General features: G+C 48.6%; 1 protein-coding gene across 2 annotated transcripts in view; it reads right to left on the bottom strand.

The window, feature by feature from the left end:
• Nucleotides 1–16,661, bottom strand: part of CCDC17 (coiled-coil domain containing 17) — a 507,736-nt gene that overhangs the window by 357,247 nt on the left and 133,828 nt on the right. For both annotated transcript variants that reach the window (XM_085602872.1, XM_085602873.1), the window contains exons 6-7: nt 2,374–2,496; nt 2,061–2,197 (exon numbers count right to left, since the gene is read on the bottom strand). In XM_085602872.1, the coding sequence (XP_085458998.1) occupies nt 2,061–2,197; nt 2,374–2,496 (260 nt within the window). The remainder of the gene's footprint in view (nt 1–2,060; nt 2,198–2,373; nt 2,497–16,661) is intronic.

The following is a 16,661-nucleotide window of genomic DNA, read 5'->3' on the forward strand; positions in this document are numbered from 1 at the left end:
ATATGTCAGCAGCAATGCTGCTAGGTTTATTAATTGCATGTGTCAACAGCGGTGCCCTGGCCTGGGTTTATTGCTTGGATATGTCAGCAGCAGTGCCCCTAGGTTTATTACTTGCATGTGTAAACAGTGGTGCCCAGGCCTGGGTTTATTGCTTGCATGTGTCAGCAGCAGTGCCTTTGGTTTTATTGCTTAGATATGTCAGCAGCAGTGCCACTAGGTTTATTGCTTGCATGTGTCAGCAGCAGTGCCCCTAGGTGTATTGCTTTCATGTGTCAGTAGCAGTGCCCCTAGGTTTATTGCTTGCATGTTTCAGCAGCAGTTCCCTGGCTTTTTTGCCTGCATGTGTCAGCAGTGGTACCCTTGGTTATTGATTGTATAAGTCAGCAGGGATGCCCTGGGTTTATTGCTTGCATGTGTCAGCAGCGGCACCCCAGGGTTTATCGCTTGCATGTGTCAGGTTTGTTGCTTACATGTGTCAGCACCGGCATCCCTGGGTTTATTGCTTACATGTGTCAGCAGCGGCACCCCTGGATTAACTGCTTGCATGTGTCAGCAGCTGCATCCCTGGGTGTATTGCTTGCATGTGGCAGCAGCGGCACCCCTGGGTTTATTGCTTGCATGTGTCAGCAGCGGCACCCCTGGGTTTATTGCTTGCATGTGTCAGCAGCGGTATCCCTGGGTGTATTGCTTTCATGTGTCAGCAGCGGCACCCCTGGGTTTATTGCTTGCATGTGTCAGCAGCGGCACCCCTGGGTTTATTGCTTGCATGTGTCAGCAGCGGCACCCCTAGGTTTATTGCTTGCATGTGTCAGCAGTGGCATCCCTGGGTGTATTGCTTGCATGTGTCAACAGCGGCATCCCTGGGTTTATTGCGTGCATGTGTCAGCAGCAGTGCCTTTGGGTTTATTACTTGGATATGTCAGCAGCAGTGCCACTAGGTTTATTGCTTGCATGTGTCAGCAGCAGTGCCCCTAGGTTTATTGCTTGCATGTGTCAGCAGCAGTGCCCCTAGGTCTATTGCTTGCATGTGTCAACAGCGGTGCCCTGGCCTGGGTTTATTGCTTGGATATGACAGCAGCAGTGCCCCTAGCTTTATTACTTGCATGTGTCAGCAGCAGTGCTCCTAGGTTTATTGCTTGGATATCTCAGCACTAGTGCCCCTAAGTTTAATACTTGCATGTGTCAACAACGGTGCCCTGGCCTGGGTTTATTGCTTGGATATGACAGCAGCAGTGCCCCTAGGTTTATTACTTGCATGTGTCAGCCGCAGTGCCTCTAGGTTTATTACTTGGATATGTCAGCGGCAGTCCTCCTAGGTTTATTACTTGCATGTGTCAACAGCGGTGCCCTGGCCTGGGTTTATTGCTTGCATGTGTCAGCAGTGGTGCCTCTGGTTTATGGCTTGCATGTGTCAACAGCTGTGCCCTTGCCTATGTTTATTGCTTGGATATGTCAGCAGCAGTGCCCCTAGGTTTATTACTTGCATGTGTCAGCAGCAGTGCCCCTAGGTTCATTACTTGCATGTGTCAACAGCGTGCCCTCGCCTGGGTTTATTGCTTGGCTATGTCAGCACAGTGCCCCTAGGCTTAATACTTGCATGTGTCAACAGCGGTGGCCTGGCCTGGGTATATTGCATGGATATGTCAGCAGCAGTGCCTCTGGTTTATTGCTTGGATGTGTCAGCAGCAGTGTCTCTGGTTTATTGCTTTGATGTGTCAGCAGCAGTGTCCCTAGGTTTTTTGCTTGAATGTTTCAGCAAAGGTGCCCAGGGTTTATTGCTTGCGTGTGTCAACAGCGGTGCCCTGGCCTAGGTTTATTGCTTGCTTGGGTCAACAGTGGTGCCCTGGGTTTATTGCTTGCATGTGTCAGCAGTGGTACCTCTAGTTTTACTGCCTGGATATGTCAGCAGCAATGACCCTAGGTTTATTGCTTGCATGTGAAAGCAGTGTCGCCCTGGATTTATTGCTTGCATGTGAATGTGCATGCTTGTAGGTGCACTGCACCTTTCATCGACTGTGTGAACATCTCTTAACCTTTGTTTAGGAGACAGAGGTACGTACGTTTCTTTTTCTTGTCCTTCCGCTCTGGTTTCGGACTCATCTGCTCTAACATCATGGCTTCCATCTGGAGGTCGCGCATCTGAGCGAGGACTGCAGGGTCGCTCCCCCCGCTCTGGACATAGGCCATGTGCAGGGAACTGGGGAGGAATGGAGACAACGCTGAATCAACCAGTGAATGATGCAGAGGTCCGCCTCAAAGTCTGGACATGAGAGGCACTGGTAGGCACAGACAGAGGATTAGTTATTGAAGCCGGTGTTGGTCACTTGAACCCACCCTGCGCCCACATTTTCACAATGTTGATGATTTACGCACCTGATTTCCGAAGACAGAAGACCAGTACCAGATAGAAAGGGAAAAAGGTTCCAGGACACCGTCTCCCCCTTCTTCTCCGGGGTCTTTGGTGTATTTGCTTTCTTTGCTTCTTCATACTTTGCTCTGTTACAGGAAGTGATCAGACGACAGTTTCAGTCCCAGTGTCAATAGATTATTTTACATTTACTGTCTCATAAAACTGTAAATGGAACATTTATAAGCAAGACTACCATAAAACAGGTGCCAATTAAACAACAACCCTATGTAAACATGAGCTAAAGGAACGTTCAACTAAAATTTGCCAGTTATGTTACACAACTATCCCACAATGTACAGCTTAAAACCTCACATGTGATGTCTGAAATGACATCGTAAAGGACCTTAACACTCCCACAGTGCACTGCACGTAATATCATGCATGATCACACGGGTGACATCACAACTAACTATGACACCCCAACAATGCACTGATCATGACCTAACATAAGATAACACAACTGAAATCAATGGTGATATCACATCACCATTTACATCTCTAATGGCATCTCTGGTGCTACAAAGGTTGGCTGGCAGTGTAAATACAGCACTGTTTCATTATGCACCCTTCTCAAAAACATCTGCCTTTTGTAAGGCCAAAGGCGGTGCTCTGTGGGTTTAGGCGCAGATGCATCGAGAGCAGAGCATGGCCAAATGTCCAACCCATTGCCAAGACCCTGGGGATCCTGGCCAGATGCAGATGGCCAAAGCACTCCTAGGATCTGGTGCTACAGGCCCACACTGAAGGTAGTGGATACTTTTGGTAGAGGTCAAAGGTCAGCATAACCAAAGAATTAACTAAAACACATGATGTAAACGGGTAACTGATTTATTATCTGAGGTGGTGAGGAAGGCTCCTGGTCAGCCCCACACCTGGAGGCATCAATAGTCCTAACAGAGGAAGCTAATGTGGTAAAAAATAGAAACCGGCTTTCTATTTCCCGGAGGCAATGGCGTTGGTCCAGCCTATAGGAAATATTGGAAACGCAAGTTAATGACCCTGGAACGGAGTATTCTGCAGATATTAAAGGTAGATTGCATCCCAATTAGCGGAACATAATTCTATGTCAGGACATGAGGCTCCGATTATGCTTTCTCATTTCTTTATTAGAAATGCTCAGCAGCCAATCAGAAAACAGTAGATAACGAAAAAACTACAGTACCCATAAACACTAGGGTATCACGTGGCTAACCATAGAGACTCATATTATAAAAGGTCCTGAGGAAAGTATCATATCCTCTTTCTTTGCTGCTCCGCAGCCAGTTAAGTGCTTATATTTACTATTTTGTTCTTATATGGTGCTGTTGTTGTTTCTACTGTTAACGCTCGCGCCGCGTGCTTTGTAAGCGATTTGTGCTTGCCTTTTGTTGTAATTCCGCATTGCTGGTTGCTGTGGTTACGAGCCGCGCTGAGGTCTCGTAGCGGCGCTTCGTTTTTCCATTGTTTTCACTTTCTGGTGTCTTCGAGCCGCGCGCTGCAGCGGCTTTGTAGCGGGGGCGTGTGTTCACCCCCCGGCGTTTGGGCGCTTCGCACCTGCTTTTCATATTTGTGGAGCGGGAGACAGGGGCCGGAGGACTCGCACTGTGCGCGACCTACTTTCTATGTTAACGGAGGCGGCCGTTACCGCGCATGCGCGGCGGCCATTTTAATGCTGTTTTCTACGCATTTTGCTTGAAGAAGGTTGTTTCACACACCATTGCCCACAGCCTCGCGTTTTTTAGCCCCGTTTTGACGCCCTCTGCATAGGAAAGTGTGTTGGGCTGTACAATTACGCATAGGCTCTGCCTAGAGTGTCGTTTTTTCGCAGCAAGCCCTCCCTCCACATTTAAAATATTTTAACAGTGTAGACAGATTTATTTTTCTGTACTGTTGGCTTGCTGAGGGGTTTTTGCACTCCCCCTGCATTGTGCCTTTGGCCTTTAATAACTTTGTCATCTTGTGGGCTTAACTGTCACACTTTGTGTCACAATGAATGATTATTTGGACGAAGATGACTATTACTATGAGGATGACGCCTCTGGTTTTTCGGAACAGGATTTAGTGGAGGCTTTAGACCAGGGTGTACAACACTCAGTGAATAAGGCACTTGTGTGTGCTATAAATTCATTGAAGCGTCATTTGACACTTTACGCCAAGAAACAAGGCTGGTTACCCACCTCACGTACGTCCTCTGAGACTCATTCTAATCCTCATAAATCAGTCTTTAAGAAACTGGCCAAGTCTTTCGCCTCTGAGCAGTCCCCTAAATTATCCTCACGGGGTGCTTCGGCCTCCACCAGCTTGGTCTCGGACACTGAAGGTACTCACTCCTCAGCTTCCACTGATCCAGATGTTCCTCCACCTCGCAAAAAGTCACGCAAGGAACATTATGTTGATGCCCCTTCTCGTCCTCCTGTTTTGACTTTTGAACCTTCCGAAATTGTCCACCCTCACTCTTCTTCTTGGCTTCCATCCCCGGCGGTGGCGGAGTATATTCAGGCTCACATCAGGCAACCTTTTGAGAAAGATGTTAGGGCCCGCCTTCGGTCTGAGTGTCCGCGTCCGGATCTTGCAGACCATTTAGCTGACACTCCAGAGCTGGACCCAACAATGGTTTCATATCTGAAAAAATATGCCAAAGACCCCAAGAAGGGTCTGGATCGATCTTGGCGCTCCTGCCAGGATAAATTACTAGACTTACTAGGGCCACTTGCTAAAATTTTAGACCTCGGATTCTTGGCTAAAGAGTCTTCAGCCCTTGTCAACCCAGATGAACTCATAGAATGGGCTCAAAGGGCTATTTGCCAATTGGGCAATGCAAATTGTGCAATTTCAAGTGAGCGCCGTCGCTCTATTCTTCTCAAATTAGACCCTAAGCTAGAGGAACTTTCGTCTTCCGAGTCCGGCCCTTTAGCTCAGGGGCTTCTTTTTGGGCATCCTTTTTTGAAGGAGCTCACTAAGTTTGTGGCAACTTTCAGTGGCCTAGATAAGGCTCAATCTTCCCTGCGACGAGCCTTTCGACCGGTTTTTGCCAGGGCCGGACGACATCGGGGACGATCGTTCGGCCGTGGCTCCCAGAATTCTCAGAGGGGATTCCAGTCCCACAGAGGCGGTGGACAAGATTCCAGTTTCAGCTCCCGTGCTCAATTCTATCCCTCTCGTAAGGGGAGAGGGCAATTTAAAAAGGGACGTTCCGGAGGACATCAAGGTGGATACCACAATTCCAACACTTCAGGTGAGCTTGATTCCAGCTTCCAATGTGGTTCTGGGGGGTCGAATTTAATTTTTTCTCCACAATTGGCGTTTGATCTCCAAAGATGTATGGGTGCTGCAAACCGTTCAGGGTTTTCACATAGAATTTTATCAGCCCCTGCATCAAACCCTCCTTCCTTCTCCTCTGCATTTTTCTCTACAAGACCAGGATTTTATTTCCGCAGAAATTCAGTCGCTCCTGGCAAAAGGGGCTCTCAGACAGACTGTTCGCCATCCCCAGGGGTTCGTCAGCACGGTCTTTTTGCGACGTCGGCCTTCAGTCGCTGGAGGGGAGGGAGAAGGTTTCGCTCATAGCGGACCGCGGGATCCAGTGAGATAAAGATTCCCAAATATTTGAACCCCAGGGTAGCAACCTGAACAGGGCAGTCTTGCGGCAGGAGAGGGGCGTTTCCGGAGAGGACGTAGACGCACGATTTGGCCCAGTTAATAACCAGGCCGGAGTTGCGGCCAAAGGAAGTCAACACGTCCACCAATACCATTAGTGACTGTCGGGGGGAAGTGAGATATAGAAGGATGTCGTCCGCGTAAAGGGAGACACGGTCTTCGAACTCCGGCGTCCATCTAATGCCTCGCAACGACGGCTCCCAACGCAACCAGGCGGCGAGAGGCTCCAAAGAAAGCGCAAAGAGAAGGGGTGATAGCGGACATCCCTGTCGCGTACCCCTCCCAGTGCTAAGGGAGCCGGCACCCTACCATTCACCACCACCTGAGCCAGTGGGTCAGCGTATAGCAATTTTACTCAACCAATAAACTCAGGGCCGAATCCAAATTTCGCCAAAACGGCCCAAATATATGGCCACTCCAAAGTGTCGAACGCCATAGTAGCATCTAAAGACGCCAAGATGGCCGGCTCCCGTATAAACTCGGCTCTAGCCAGCAACCGCCTCAAATTTAGGGCGGTATTCCGATGGGGTATAAAACCGGACTGATCCTGATGAATCAAGTCGCCCGCGACCCGAACCAGTCGGTTCGCCAACACCTTAGCCAGAATTTTGGGTTCTGCGTTCAACAGCAGCGGTCTCGTGGCTTCCCATCTTTGTGTATCACCACTATGGTGGCGAGGCGTTGGTCAGGGGGAAGGAAGCCCGCCGCACGTGCCGCCGAAAACATGTCACGAAGATACGGCGCTATCTTATCAGGACGTAACTTATATAGTTCAATGGGAAGACCATTAGGAACCACCGCTTTACCAGACGCGAACGAGCGAATGGCCAAAGCAATCTCATCTGACGACAACTTCGCCTCCATCAATGCTGCATCCGCCTCCGATAAGGTTGGCAGTGCGATGTCTCTAAGCAACAGACGAGAATCCTCCTCCGAACGCACGGAACCGGAGAGTATACCCCGCGGAAGTGATCCGCGAAGCAGTCAACAATCTCCACAGGGTCAGTCACACGCACTCCATCCATTCTCTCCACAACGGGCACCACCCTGCTCGCTCTCTCCTTCCTATCCAACCAAGCAATCAACTTTCCGGCCTTATCCCCCACGTCATACAGACGCCCTTGCTGCTCTCTATACATCCCTTTAGCAGCTTCCGTGACTAGCGCGCTATAATCAGACTGTTTGAGGCTGAGAACATGCAATTTCTCATCAGTAACTCCACGCTCCAAGTCCTCCTCCATTTCAGCTATTTCAGCCTCCAGGCGAACCACCTCAGCTCTCTCGCACCTCTTAGTATGGGAGATAAGGGACAAGGCCTGCCCCCTGACCACCACTTTATAAGCCTCCCATAGGGAGACAGCCGACGACACCGACCCCACATTATCAGTGAAGTAGTGATCAGTGGACTTGACCAACTCCGCGCGGATCTTAGGGTTACGAAGATACCAGGGGCCGATAGGTGCCACTCTTCCCTCTGTGCCAGGGTCAACCCTCAGTTGCAACCATATAGGGGAATGGTCAGAAATACCTCTGGCTACGTGACGCACCTCCCCAATCATCCCCGCTTGGGTCGCCGGCATGAGCATATAGTCGAGTCTCGAGAGACTCCCATGGGCCCCCGAGTGAAAGGTATACTGCGCTTGTCCCGGGTGCATCATTCTCCAGCAATCTACCAGTCCCAAAGTGTCCAAAAAACTCCCCAACCAGGCCTGAGCCCTAGGGAGATCCCTGGGGGGGCGACAGTCCTCCAATCCAGAGATCACGGCATTAAAGTCTCCACCCAACACCAAAACCCCCCCAGGGAGCCCCAGGACCAAACGCCCCAAGTCAGCAAATGTAGTCGTCTGCAACCCCGGGGGCACATACACAGCCACCAGTGAAATGGTTCTACCCTCCCATCTCCCCACCAGCGCCACATATCGCCCCCTATCATCATGAAGCACCTCGTCCACTGCCAATGGGAGGGAGTTCCTAACTAAGATGCCCACTCCCCTAGAGCCAGAAGTGAAACCAGAGTGAGCGGCCAGGCGATAGCCCCTCCTATTTAGGGCCTGGAAGGAGTTCCCAACCAAATGTGTCTCCTGCAGGAAAACGATGTCGGGCGAGAGCCGCTTCAAGAACTGTAACACCACCCCGCGCTTGATCCTGTCCCCCAGACCATTCACATTCCACGAAAGGATTCGCAATCCCCTATCCCCCATCCCACTCCCGCACATGATACCCACAGCCCGGAGAGCACAACCCGGAGAAATCAGCAAACAACTTCACATTGCCCTGCGAAACGAAAAAACAACAACCATCCCCAACAACCCCCCTCCCCCACAGACCCAAAACCCCAACTCCCCCCTCCCTGCACCCCTGCTTGAGCCCGAACAGCACCCCCAACTTGCAGTGTGCCTGTCGCCCTGACATTTACCACAAAAGAACCCCAGAAGGAGGAAAGGACCCCAAAAAAGCTCCCCGCAACCCCCAGACATTTGAAGGGCATGATGTGCCGGATTAGAGTGTAATTGAGCCAAGGTGCAATGAATAGTCAATCTAGTCCATCGCCAGGAACCAAGTTCTAGTCCTGCTCCACCACATCCCGTCCGCTCTCCGCCGCCCGATCGTCTCGATCCTGTCCCCGCGGTAGGGCATCCAACCAGTCACCAACCGCCTCCGGTCGGTCAAAAAAGTGGGAACGACCCTGGAACTCAACCCGCAACCTCGCAGGGAATAACATCGCGTATTTCAGCTCCATGTCCCTCAGGCGCCGCTTGACACCCAAAAATCCCAGCCGCTGTTTCTGGACCGCTTGCGTGAAGTCCGGATAAAAGCTGACATTGGAGTTCTCAAACTTCAGCGGCCCAGCCACCCGCGACGCCTGAAGGATAGCATCTCTATCCCGAAAGTTAAAAAGTCGAGCGATTATAGGCCGCGGGGGAGCACCCACTTTGGGCGCACCACCCGGAATCCTGTGGGCCCGTTCCACCGCAAAGAACTTGCTCAATCCCTTGGGCGCGAGACGGTTGATCACCAGGTCCTCCACAAAAAGATCAGCAGCAGATTCCTCCGATCTTTCCGGCACTCCGATGATACGGACATTGTTCCGTCTAGCCCTGCTTTCCGAATCCTCAAGTCGACGATCAGTCTGGTCACTGGCTAGCCGCAACCGACGGACCTCCGTCTGCAGGGCGACCACGTCCACAGTTAGGCTTGACGCCGCTTGTGACAAGGAGTCGACCCGCTCGTTGGTTTTGGACAGGTCTGCCCTGACCAAATTCACATCGATCAGTACCGCGTCCAACTTATGTGCCAGGGTATCAAATCGCTGACCCACAGCAGCCTTCATCTCCTCAATGGTGCCCATAACGTCCTGCAGGGTAAATTCCGACGCTGGGCCCGCCAGCTCTTTAGACCGCTCAGGCGATTTATGCAGGCCAGCGGGGGATCCCTTTAGCTGCGCGTAGCGGTCCATGTTGTTGGCCTGAGCATAGGATCCCCTCCGGGTTGACTTAGATTTCGACTTGTCCCCTTCGAGTCTCGCCGCCAAGGTTGGCACCCGCCAGCGCCAGGGACAGGGACCCGTTGGCTAAGTTAAGCCGACACTGCGATCGCAGACAGGACGTCCGTGGATAGTCCGAAGATCGAGCCAGACACTCCGTTGTCCGCGCTCCTCTGAAACACCAGGGTCCCTCAGCCGATCTCAAACAGCAGACTTGAAAACGAAAGTGAAAGTGCGGGGCACGGGGCATGGCGAGCCCTGCATGCCGCTGTTGTTCACTTCGTACCCGGGCACCTCACCAACTCGAGACCGGGACCTAGGCACCAGCAGGCCGCAAACTTCGGGGGGCAACCATTCGGGTTCCCGGCGTCCGATCAGAATTCGGAAAACTGGTGGCACCTCAGCGCGAATGCATCAGCAAAAGCCCGTCAAATTTACCAGGATTTAGTCAGGATAGACGTGGGAGGTTGCGGAGGCCCTCGAGAGCCTTAAGCCTATGCGGCCATCTTGGTTGCGCGCTAGGCTCCTCCTGCTCGGACTACTTTGATTGTGAGATGTCTGAGCCAGTTTGTCTGTACTAAACAATGACTGAGATTCACAGCTTCTGGTTGTTGAAATGGTTGGGATCTGATGTGCTTAAAAACATTTTTTTATATCGACAAATAGTCATGAAGAGACAGGTTTTATCATGTACTTTACTTTCTGTATGAGAAGGTTCAATCTGTTGCTGATTTCATATTATTTTAAATTCTGCACTTTTCTTCTCTTTTTTTCTAATGATGTTAACTAATTAAAAAATAAATTTTGACTATGACTATTTGTTACACGTGCAGAGAACTGTATCGATGCCAAATACTGTGCCAAGAAGTTACCAGAGTTTACACATGTCCAGGAGAGAAAAGGAGCACACGTAGAACTCTGGAGCAGGATGTTGCAGGACACCACAAGCAGCGTGTGGTTAAGCTTCTACGCCACCTAGACCACACTGGTGTCTCCATGCTCACAGTCCCACAGAGGGGGTGTTGTGTGACCTGTGCGAAACACCAGTTATAATGGGTGGTGGCTGGGTTGCAGAATTCAGCATTGGGCAAAGGATGTCAAATTTAGGCTTCTCCTCCATATGCCACACGGATACCATGAATTTCAGCAGAGCGGTCTGGACTAGCCATATAATGCACATCGACTAAGATGGGGGGGGGTTTCCATTGATTGTTATAAAATGAAGATGAAGGAGAGTTTTTTCCTATGATACCAGTTCCTGTTTGACTTGCATATAAGGAAGCATTTCCAAGGGATGGACGTATAGTAACACATTTGTTCCCTTATTTGTCGGCGTATACTTCGCCCCTGCTTCAATTTTGGTCCCTGATTTTAGCTTCTAGTTGTTGGAACACCAACTGGGTCTACTTCTAGATACCCAAGCTTGGCTGTTGCTAATGAATTCAGTATTAATCTTCATCTTCAGTCAAGAACTACGAGATGGCCAAGAAGGTTATTTACCCCTTGTGGTTTATTCCTCCTATCTGGAACCTTCTTAAGGAGACACTTGTCCCACCAAGCCCAGGGTGGGACTGTGGCTACTAGGAGCAGTCACCCTTTCTTTCTGGAGGTCTGGCTTGCCAAAATGTCAATACAAGTTCATTCATCCCTCCACGACCTTGGCCCAAGATACCTCAACGACCGCCTGACCTTCTACACGCCCACCCGCCAGCTACGATCCGCAAACCTCGCCCTCGCAGTCGTCCCTCGCATCCAGAGAACCACCGCCGGAGGAAGATCCTTCTCCTACCTGGCGGCTAAGACATGGAACTCCCTGCCCGTCCACCTGCGACTGACCCCGGACCACCTCGCCTTCAGGAGACAGCTCAAGACCTGGCTGTTCGAGCAGTAGCAGACCCCCTCCCTCATGCGCCTTGAGACCCTTCCGGGTGAGTAGTGCGCAATACAAATTTCATGATTGATTGATTGATTGATTGATTGATTGATTGATCTTAGGCAACCTTCAATGCCAGTTTCTAGACTGTGCAGAACCAGCAGTTCTTTTACCTACCATCAGAGATTGGAATGTTAAAGAAGTTAGAATGCAGTGACGTTATTTCCTCTCCATTTTCAGAGAATCCCTTGTTTCTGTGTTGGTAGGTCAAACAGCACCAAGCGAGTCTCCTTTGTGAATTTGTTGAGTAAATGGAACACAATCTTGGCATCTTTTCTGTACACGCCTGCAGTTCTCCTGATCTTGGATATCCTCTGGGAATTGAGCTGGTGTTGCCCTCAAAGCAAGGATTAGAGACTGTGAATTACTGCAACAATACAATCACACCTCTGCTGCTTGTGCATTGATATGTACAATGGGAAAGAGATAGGAAAGGGGCAGGTCGGCTGTAACATCCTGCTAAGGATCCCCAAGCCCTAAGAGAGAACCACTGCTCTGCAATACTGGTTGCATCTGGAAGTGTGACACTCAATCTGACTCATTGAAATGTGGAGGATGTTGTGCTAACTTCCTGAGTGCAAAATGGTCAATTCCAGTTATTATTAGGACCAACACTGCAAAACTATTTGGTAAAGTTCTATCTGAATTTTATGTTTCATCTAAATGTTCGTACCCCACCAGATGTGCCCCTTCAACCAACTTTTTTATGTGGTAGCGAGCAATTTCCTTACCGATTAATTATATGTCCATGTTAAAGACTTTCATCATTTCCTATTATTCACTGTCATATTGTGCGTGTTGAGTGATCGTTGCCTGATTGTGAGCTCTTTCTACAAGACAATACAAACTTTTAGGGCACATCCCTTTCCAGCGGCGTATGTGCAGCTGTGACGTACCCAGGAGCATGGATGCTTAAAGTAGTTAATGAAGTTTCAATATAAGATCTGAACTGGAAAAGGCTGATGATGTACCGCTTGATACGAGCAGTCCAGCTTGTATGCCCCAAGGGATGAAATCAAAGGGTAATATGTAGGGATTTGACTCTTGTGTAGATCTCTAACTTCTTTGACTCCAGCAATATTAGCAAGGTCATCCAGTCTATGAATCTCAGCACAACAGCACATCTAGTTAACCTTACATTATGTTGACTTATTGGTATGCCTCTTTTGCTGGATCTCATAAATTGGCTCTCTTTTAGAAAAAAACAGAATACATTTTTCCTGATGGTTATCTAGTCAGCAATCAGAAAGGGACAATGCTTGGAAGCACTTAGGTATTACTGTCCTGAAAATATTAATCTCACAAGTATTTGAGAATTAGGCAACCTCTTGCTTTGTCAACGACACGTGGCCCTGGTAGACTTGACAAACAGGGCGGAGGTCTTTCACCTGCCCCTCTCTGAAGGCTTCCATTGGAAAGGTGTTGCTTGTTGCTCTCTATTAGTCCCGACTTCTAGCGCTGGATCCAAGGGATCGAGCTCTGGTCAAAGGTTTTCAGTCGGGAAGTACCGGGAGTGGTGATCCATGTGAATTTATAGTTGGGAAGCTATCAATAATGGAGTTGTTTTCCATCAAGAAGTTCCAAGTGACATTGCAGACAACAAGAGCAACATCCGAGTTGTGTAGCACGTCACCCCAAACCCTGAGAAGTCCTTCACCTTCATCCACCATCCTTCGGGCTCCCTCGCTTTTCTCATATAACAAAGGAAAGACTGGCACGTTGCCACCTTCTTTTGAAACTACATCTCCTTGCCCCCAAATATTAAAGAGAGACACCTGGACTACTGCCACCTGCCCCCACCAGAGCTCCGGGCAGCCTTTCCTTATCTGGTACTGCAATGGCCCCGCTGGCAATGGCGAACAACTAGCATCGCTGCCAACACAGAGACCTGCCTGCAGCAGGTCTATGCTGACCCACCTGAGGCACAGGAAGGTACAAGTTGGCAAAGTAAAACCGTGGGAGAGCAGGATAGATGGTAGTGCATCATCTGCCACCCCACACTTCCTTCAGATCTCTGGCTGGCATCCTGGAAAAGCACCACTTATCCTCCTCTTCAAAGCCTGGGCTCTCATTGCTTTGGCTTTACAGAAGTAAAATACTAAATCCTAGCAGCAGATTGCAGAAAGTGTGGAACTTTTATCCTGCCCTTTTGTGCTGTTCTCACTGCTCTAATTGATCACTATTAGGTAGATGAGCTGGAGAGAAACTTTACCTGTCTCTGCAGACTTCCCACTCACTGGAAGTGTTTGGTTCCCACACTTCCCGCGCTGCACAGCAGCCAGAGTACTGCCAAGCTGTCCTCGAGCTGTCAGCAGTAAAGTGTGAGCTCAATAGTTTTAACTTCAGCAGTAATTAGCTCAGATCATCATTAACACTAGTTTGTTTATGTGCATCTCTTTGGGTCTGCTGTCTGCAAAGGCAGCATCTGCTGGACACAAACCTCTGAGGAAGTTCCTATATGATTAGAAGCAAGGGTCAGCAAATGGAGGATGGAGTCACTGTGAGTGGTCGTTCCACCTCCAGGTCATCCATGTTCCTGGCAAGAGACTTCCTGTTTGGAATTTCAGGAGCTAGACAAAGTCACCAAAGACTACACTCTACATTAGTACCAGCTAGCAATGGCATTGTTAACCCCCACTTTAGCAGCTACGTCAGGGTGCTGATAATCTGAGTTCAACTAAAATTATGATTAGTAATTTTTTAGCCTACCTACACGTTTGCAGACAGAAACGTATAAATAAAATAGGAAGGGAATACGCGTGCAGGACTGTTCATGGAGCCCACTACAGTGAGAAAGAAAGGACAATGAGAGGGAAACTGGGCAAACAGAATACAGATAAGAACAAGCATTTGCAATGCAATAGATCTCGCATTACTGATAGTTTGAGGTACTGCCATTGCAATTAATAATGCAACGCCAATAGCTCATACTTTCAGTAATGCCCAGACGTTGATCCTGGGCTCACTGTGCCACTGGAATCAAGCTATCCTGGCTGAAGAAGGGTGAAACCCCGAAACCGGTCCTAGGATGCTTGTTCCGGTCCAGGGAGGACCTGGCATGGCAGTTCGGGCTAGACTGTTCCCATGAGGCACAGGGTCAAGACTGCTTTGCATATGGCCAAGTCTAAACTGGGGTGGCATGGTGAGCAAAAGAATGATGGATTTAACCCAGATCTCTTGACTGGGGGTGAATGTTTTGATTTGTTCTGCATTCCGTCCATCAATTGTGTGTCTATTGCAGGGGTCTCCAACCTTTTGTGTAGTAAGAGCTACTTCTGGTCAGTGAAAATCATCGTGAGCTACTAAACCCCAAGTAACTCACGCATTTTTCCAAGAGACCCCCCACGCCCCGTTTCATTAACTTTAAGCCTAATTTCTTCAACAAAATACTTAATAACCACTCTCTCTGTGATGCATTTAATTAGTTTTATCTCGCCAATCCTATAAGGTGTCAAAACACTACATCACACAGATTACACAGAGACAATCAATCAAATGTTAAATAAGACAGACGACAAGAAGGTATAGGAGTCACAGGTCATCCATACTGGTAGGCAGGATAGTTTAAAAGTGCTTAGTCAGGAGAGGCAGAAACAAAGAATTTAAAACTTAACACCATGCATGGTTGGGGGTTTCTCTTTAATAATAATAATTGATTTCTACCCAAATTAACCTATTTTTGCAATATTAGGGAAATGAATAACTGGGGGAAATCAAAACGGTCCAGCCAGCCAGTACTTTGCAGTTTTCAAGCAGCTCTTTGATAAGTTACTTGCTCACTGCTCTACATTAGGATTTTAACTCATAAAGAGCTAGCAACAATATATTCTCTCTGACAAAAGTAGTAACCCACTGACCTGTTTGCATCAGGTTATATATGCACTTTGTGATCTGCAAGTTCTTTACAGCAGACATATTAACCCTCTGTGCTACCTTACGATGAGTAAAAAATTCCTTTGCAGATTATTACACAAACCTCCTATCTCTTTCTTTCCAGGAATTACATTCATCACCTACTTAATTTGATTAATGTCTGAAATTTGCTGGAGGCCAGGAATGCAGCAGAAAGTGCTTTTCCATAATATTAGCGCCTCCACACAAAGTCAGCACCCAGTGGCATCGGTCGCGCTGCCCTAAAGCCGGCCCTGGCGTTAGCAGCACAATACAAAGATACACACCCACAACACTCCTCTGCTGAAAGCTCCTCACTGGTTACCAGTCACAATAAGTTTTCATCCAAGCTATTCGGCATCACTCACGTAGTGACAAGATAAAGTAGTAAAGGTCCTACAAAATCACTACAGGCACAACTGATCAAATACTTTCAACCTAGAAACTTATGTTGCGGGCTAGCACAGGGTATATTAATTCCAGCATACAATAACATGTGTTGGCAATACTTTCTCCATACAGGCCTTCAAATTAGGAAATGCATTCCAGGCAAAAGTTCGAGCCATTCAGACTCATCTAGAAATCAGAAGAATGGTTAAGAGCTGGTTATTCCAAGACTAATTTCCAGGAAACATATGTTTGTTTTGTCTGCAAAGACGAGAGTCAGACTCAATACAAATACCAGCTCAACTCTACTGCTGGATCAGGCCTGCACCGGACAACCATCTTGCCTGAAGTCTTGTTTGAACAGAACATTATAGAAAGGCCAACACACCTGCAACGATAGTAGACTCCTTAATCCCCACCTGCACAAACCCTATGCAAGTACTTTTAATTTGAACCTCGGGTGCCACTTTGCTTTATTACTGTTAAGGCAGATGTAAAGCACTGTGGCAGCCGATGTTAAAATCAAAGGTCCTTGCATGCTCTGAACAGCTTTCACAGTCATGCAAAGGCAAATATACAACGTGGTGTAATAATCAGTGAAAAGCGTTCACCGATTACTACACTGCGCTATATATTTGCCTGTGCATGACTGCGAAAGCAGTTCAGTGCAGGCAAGCACTTTCAATTTAACACTGGCTATCACGCTTTATTCCTGCTTAATGCAGATGTAAAGTACGGTGGCAGCCTATGTTAAAATCAAAGATACTTGCATGCACTGAGCCGCTTTCATTGACTACTACGCGAAGGCAAATTAAAGCGTGGTAAAGTCAGTGAGAGCGGATTAGTGCAGGCAAGAACCTTGAATTGTAACATATGCTGCCACCGCGGTACCGGCCCAGTGCCTGAAAGGACTTCTAATT

Source organism: Triturus cristatus, chromosome 4_2 (genome assembly GCF_964204655.1).
Source record: "Triturus cristatus chromosome 4_2, aTriCri1.1, whole genome shotgun sequence".
NCBI lineage: Eukaryota > Metazoa > Chordata > Amphibia > Caudata > Salamandridae > Triturus > Triturus cristatus.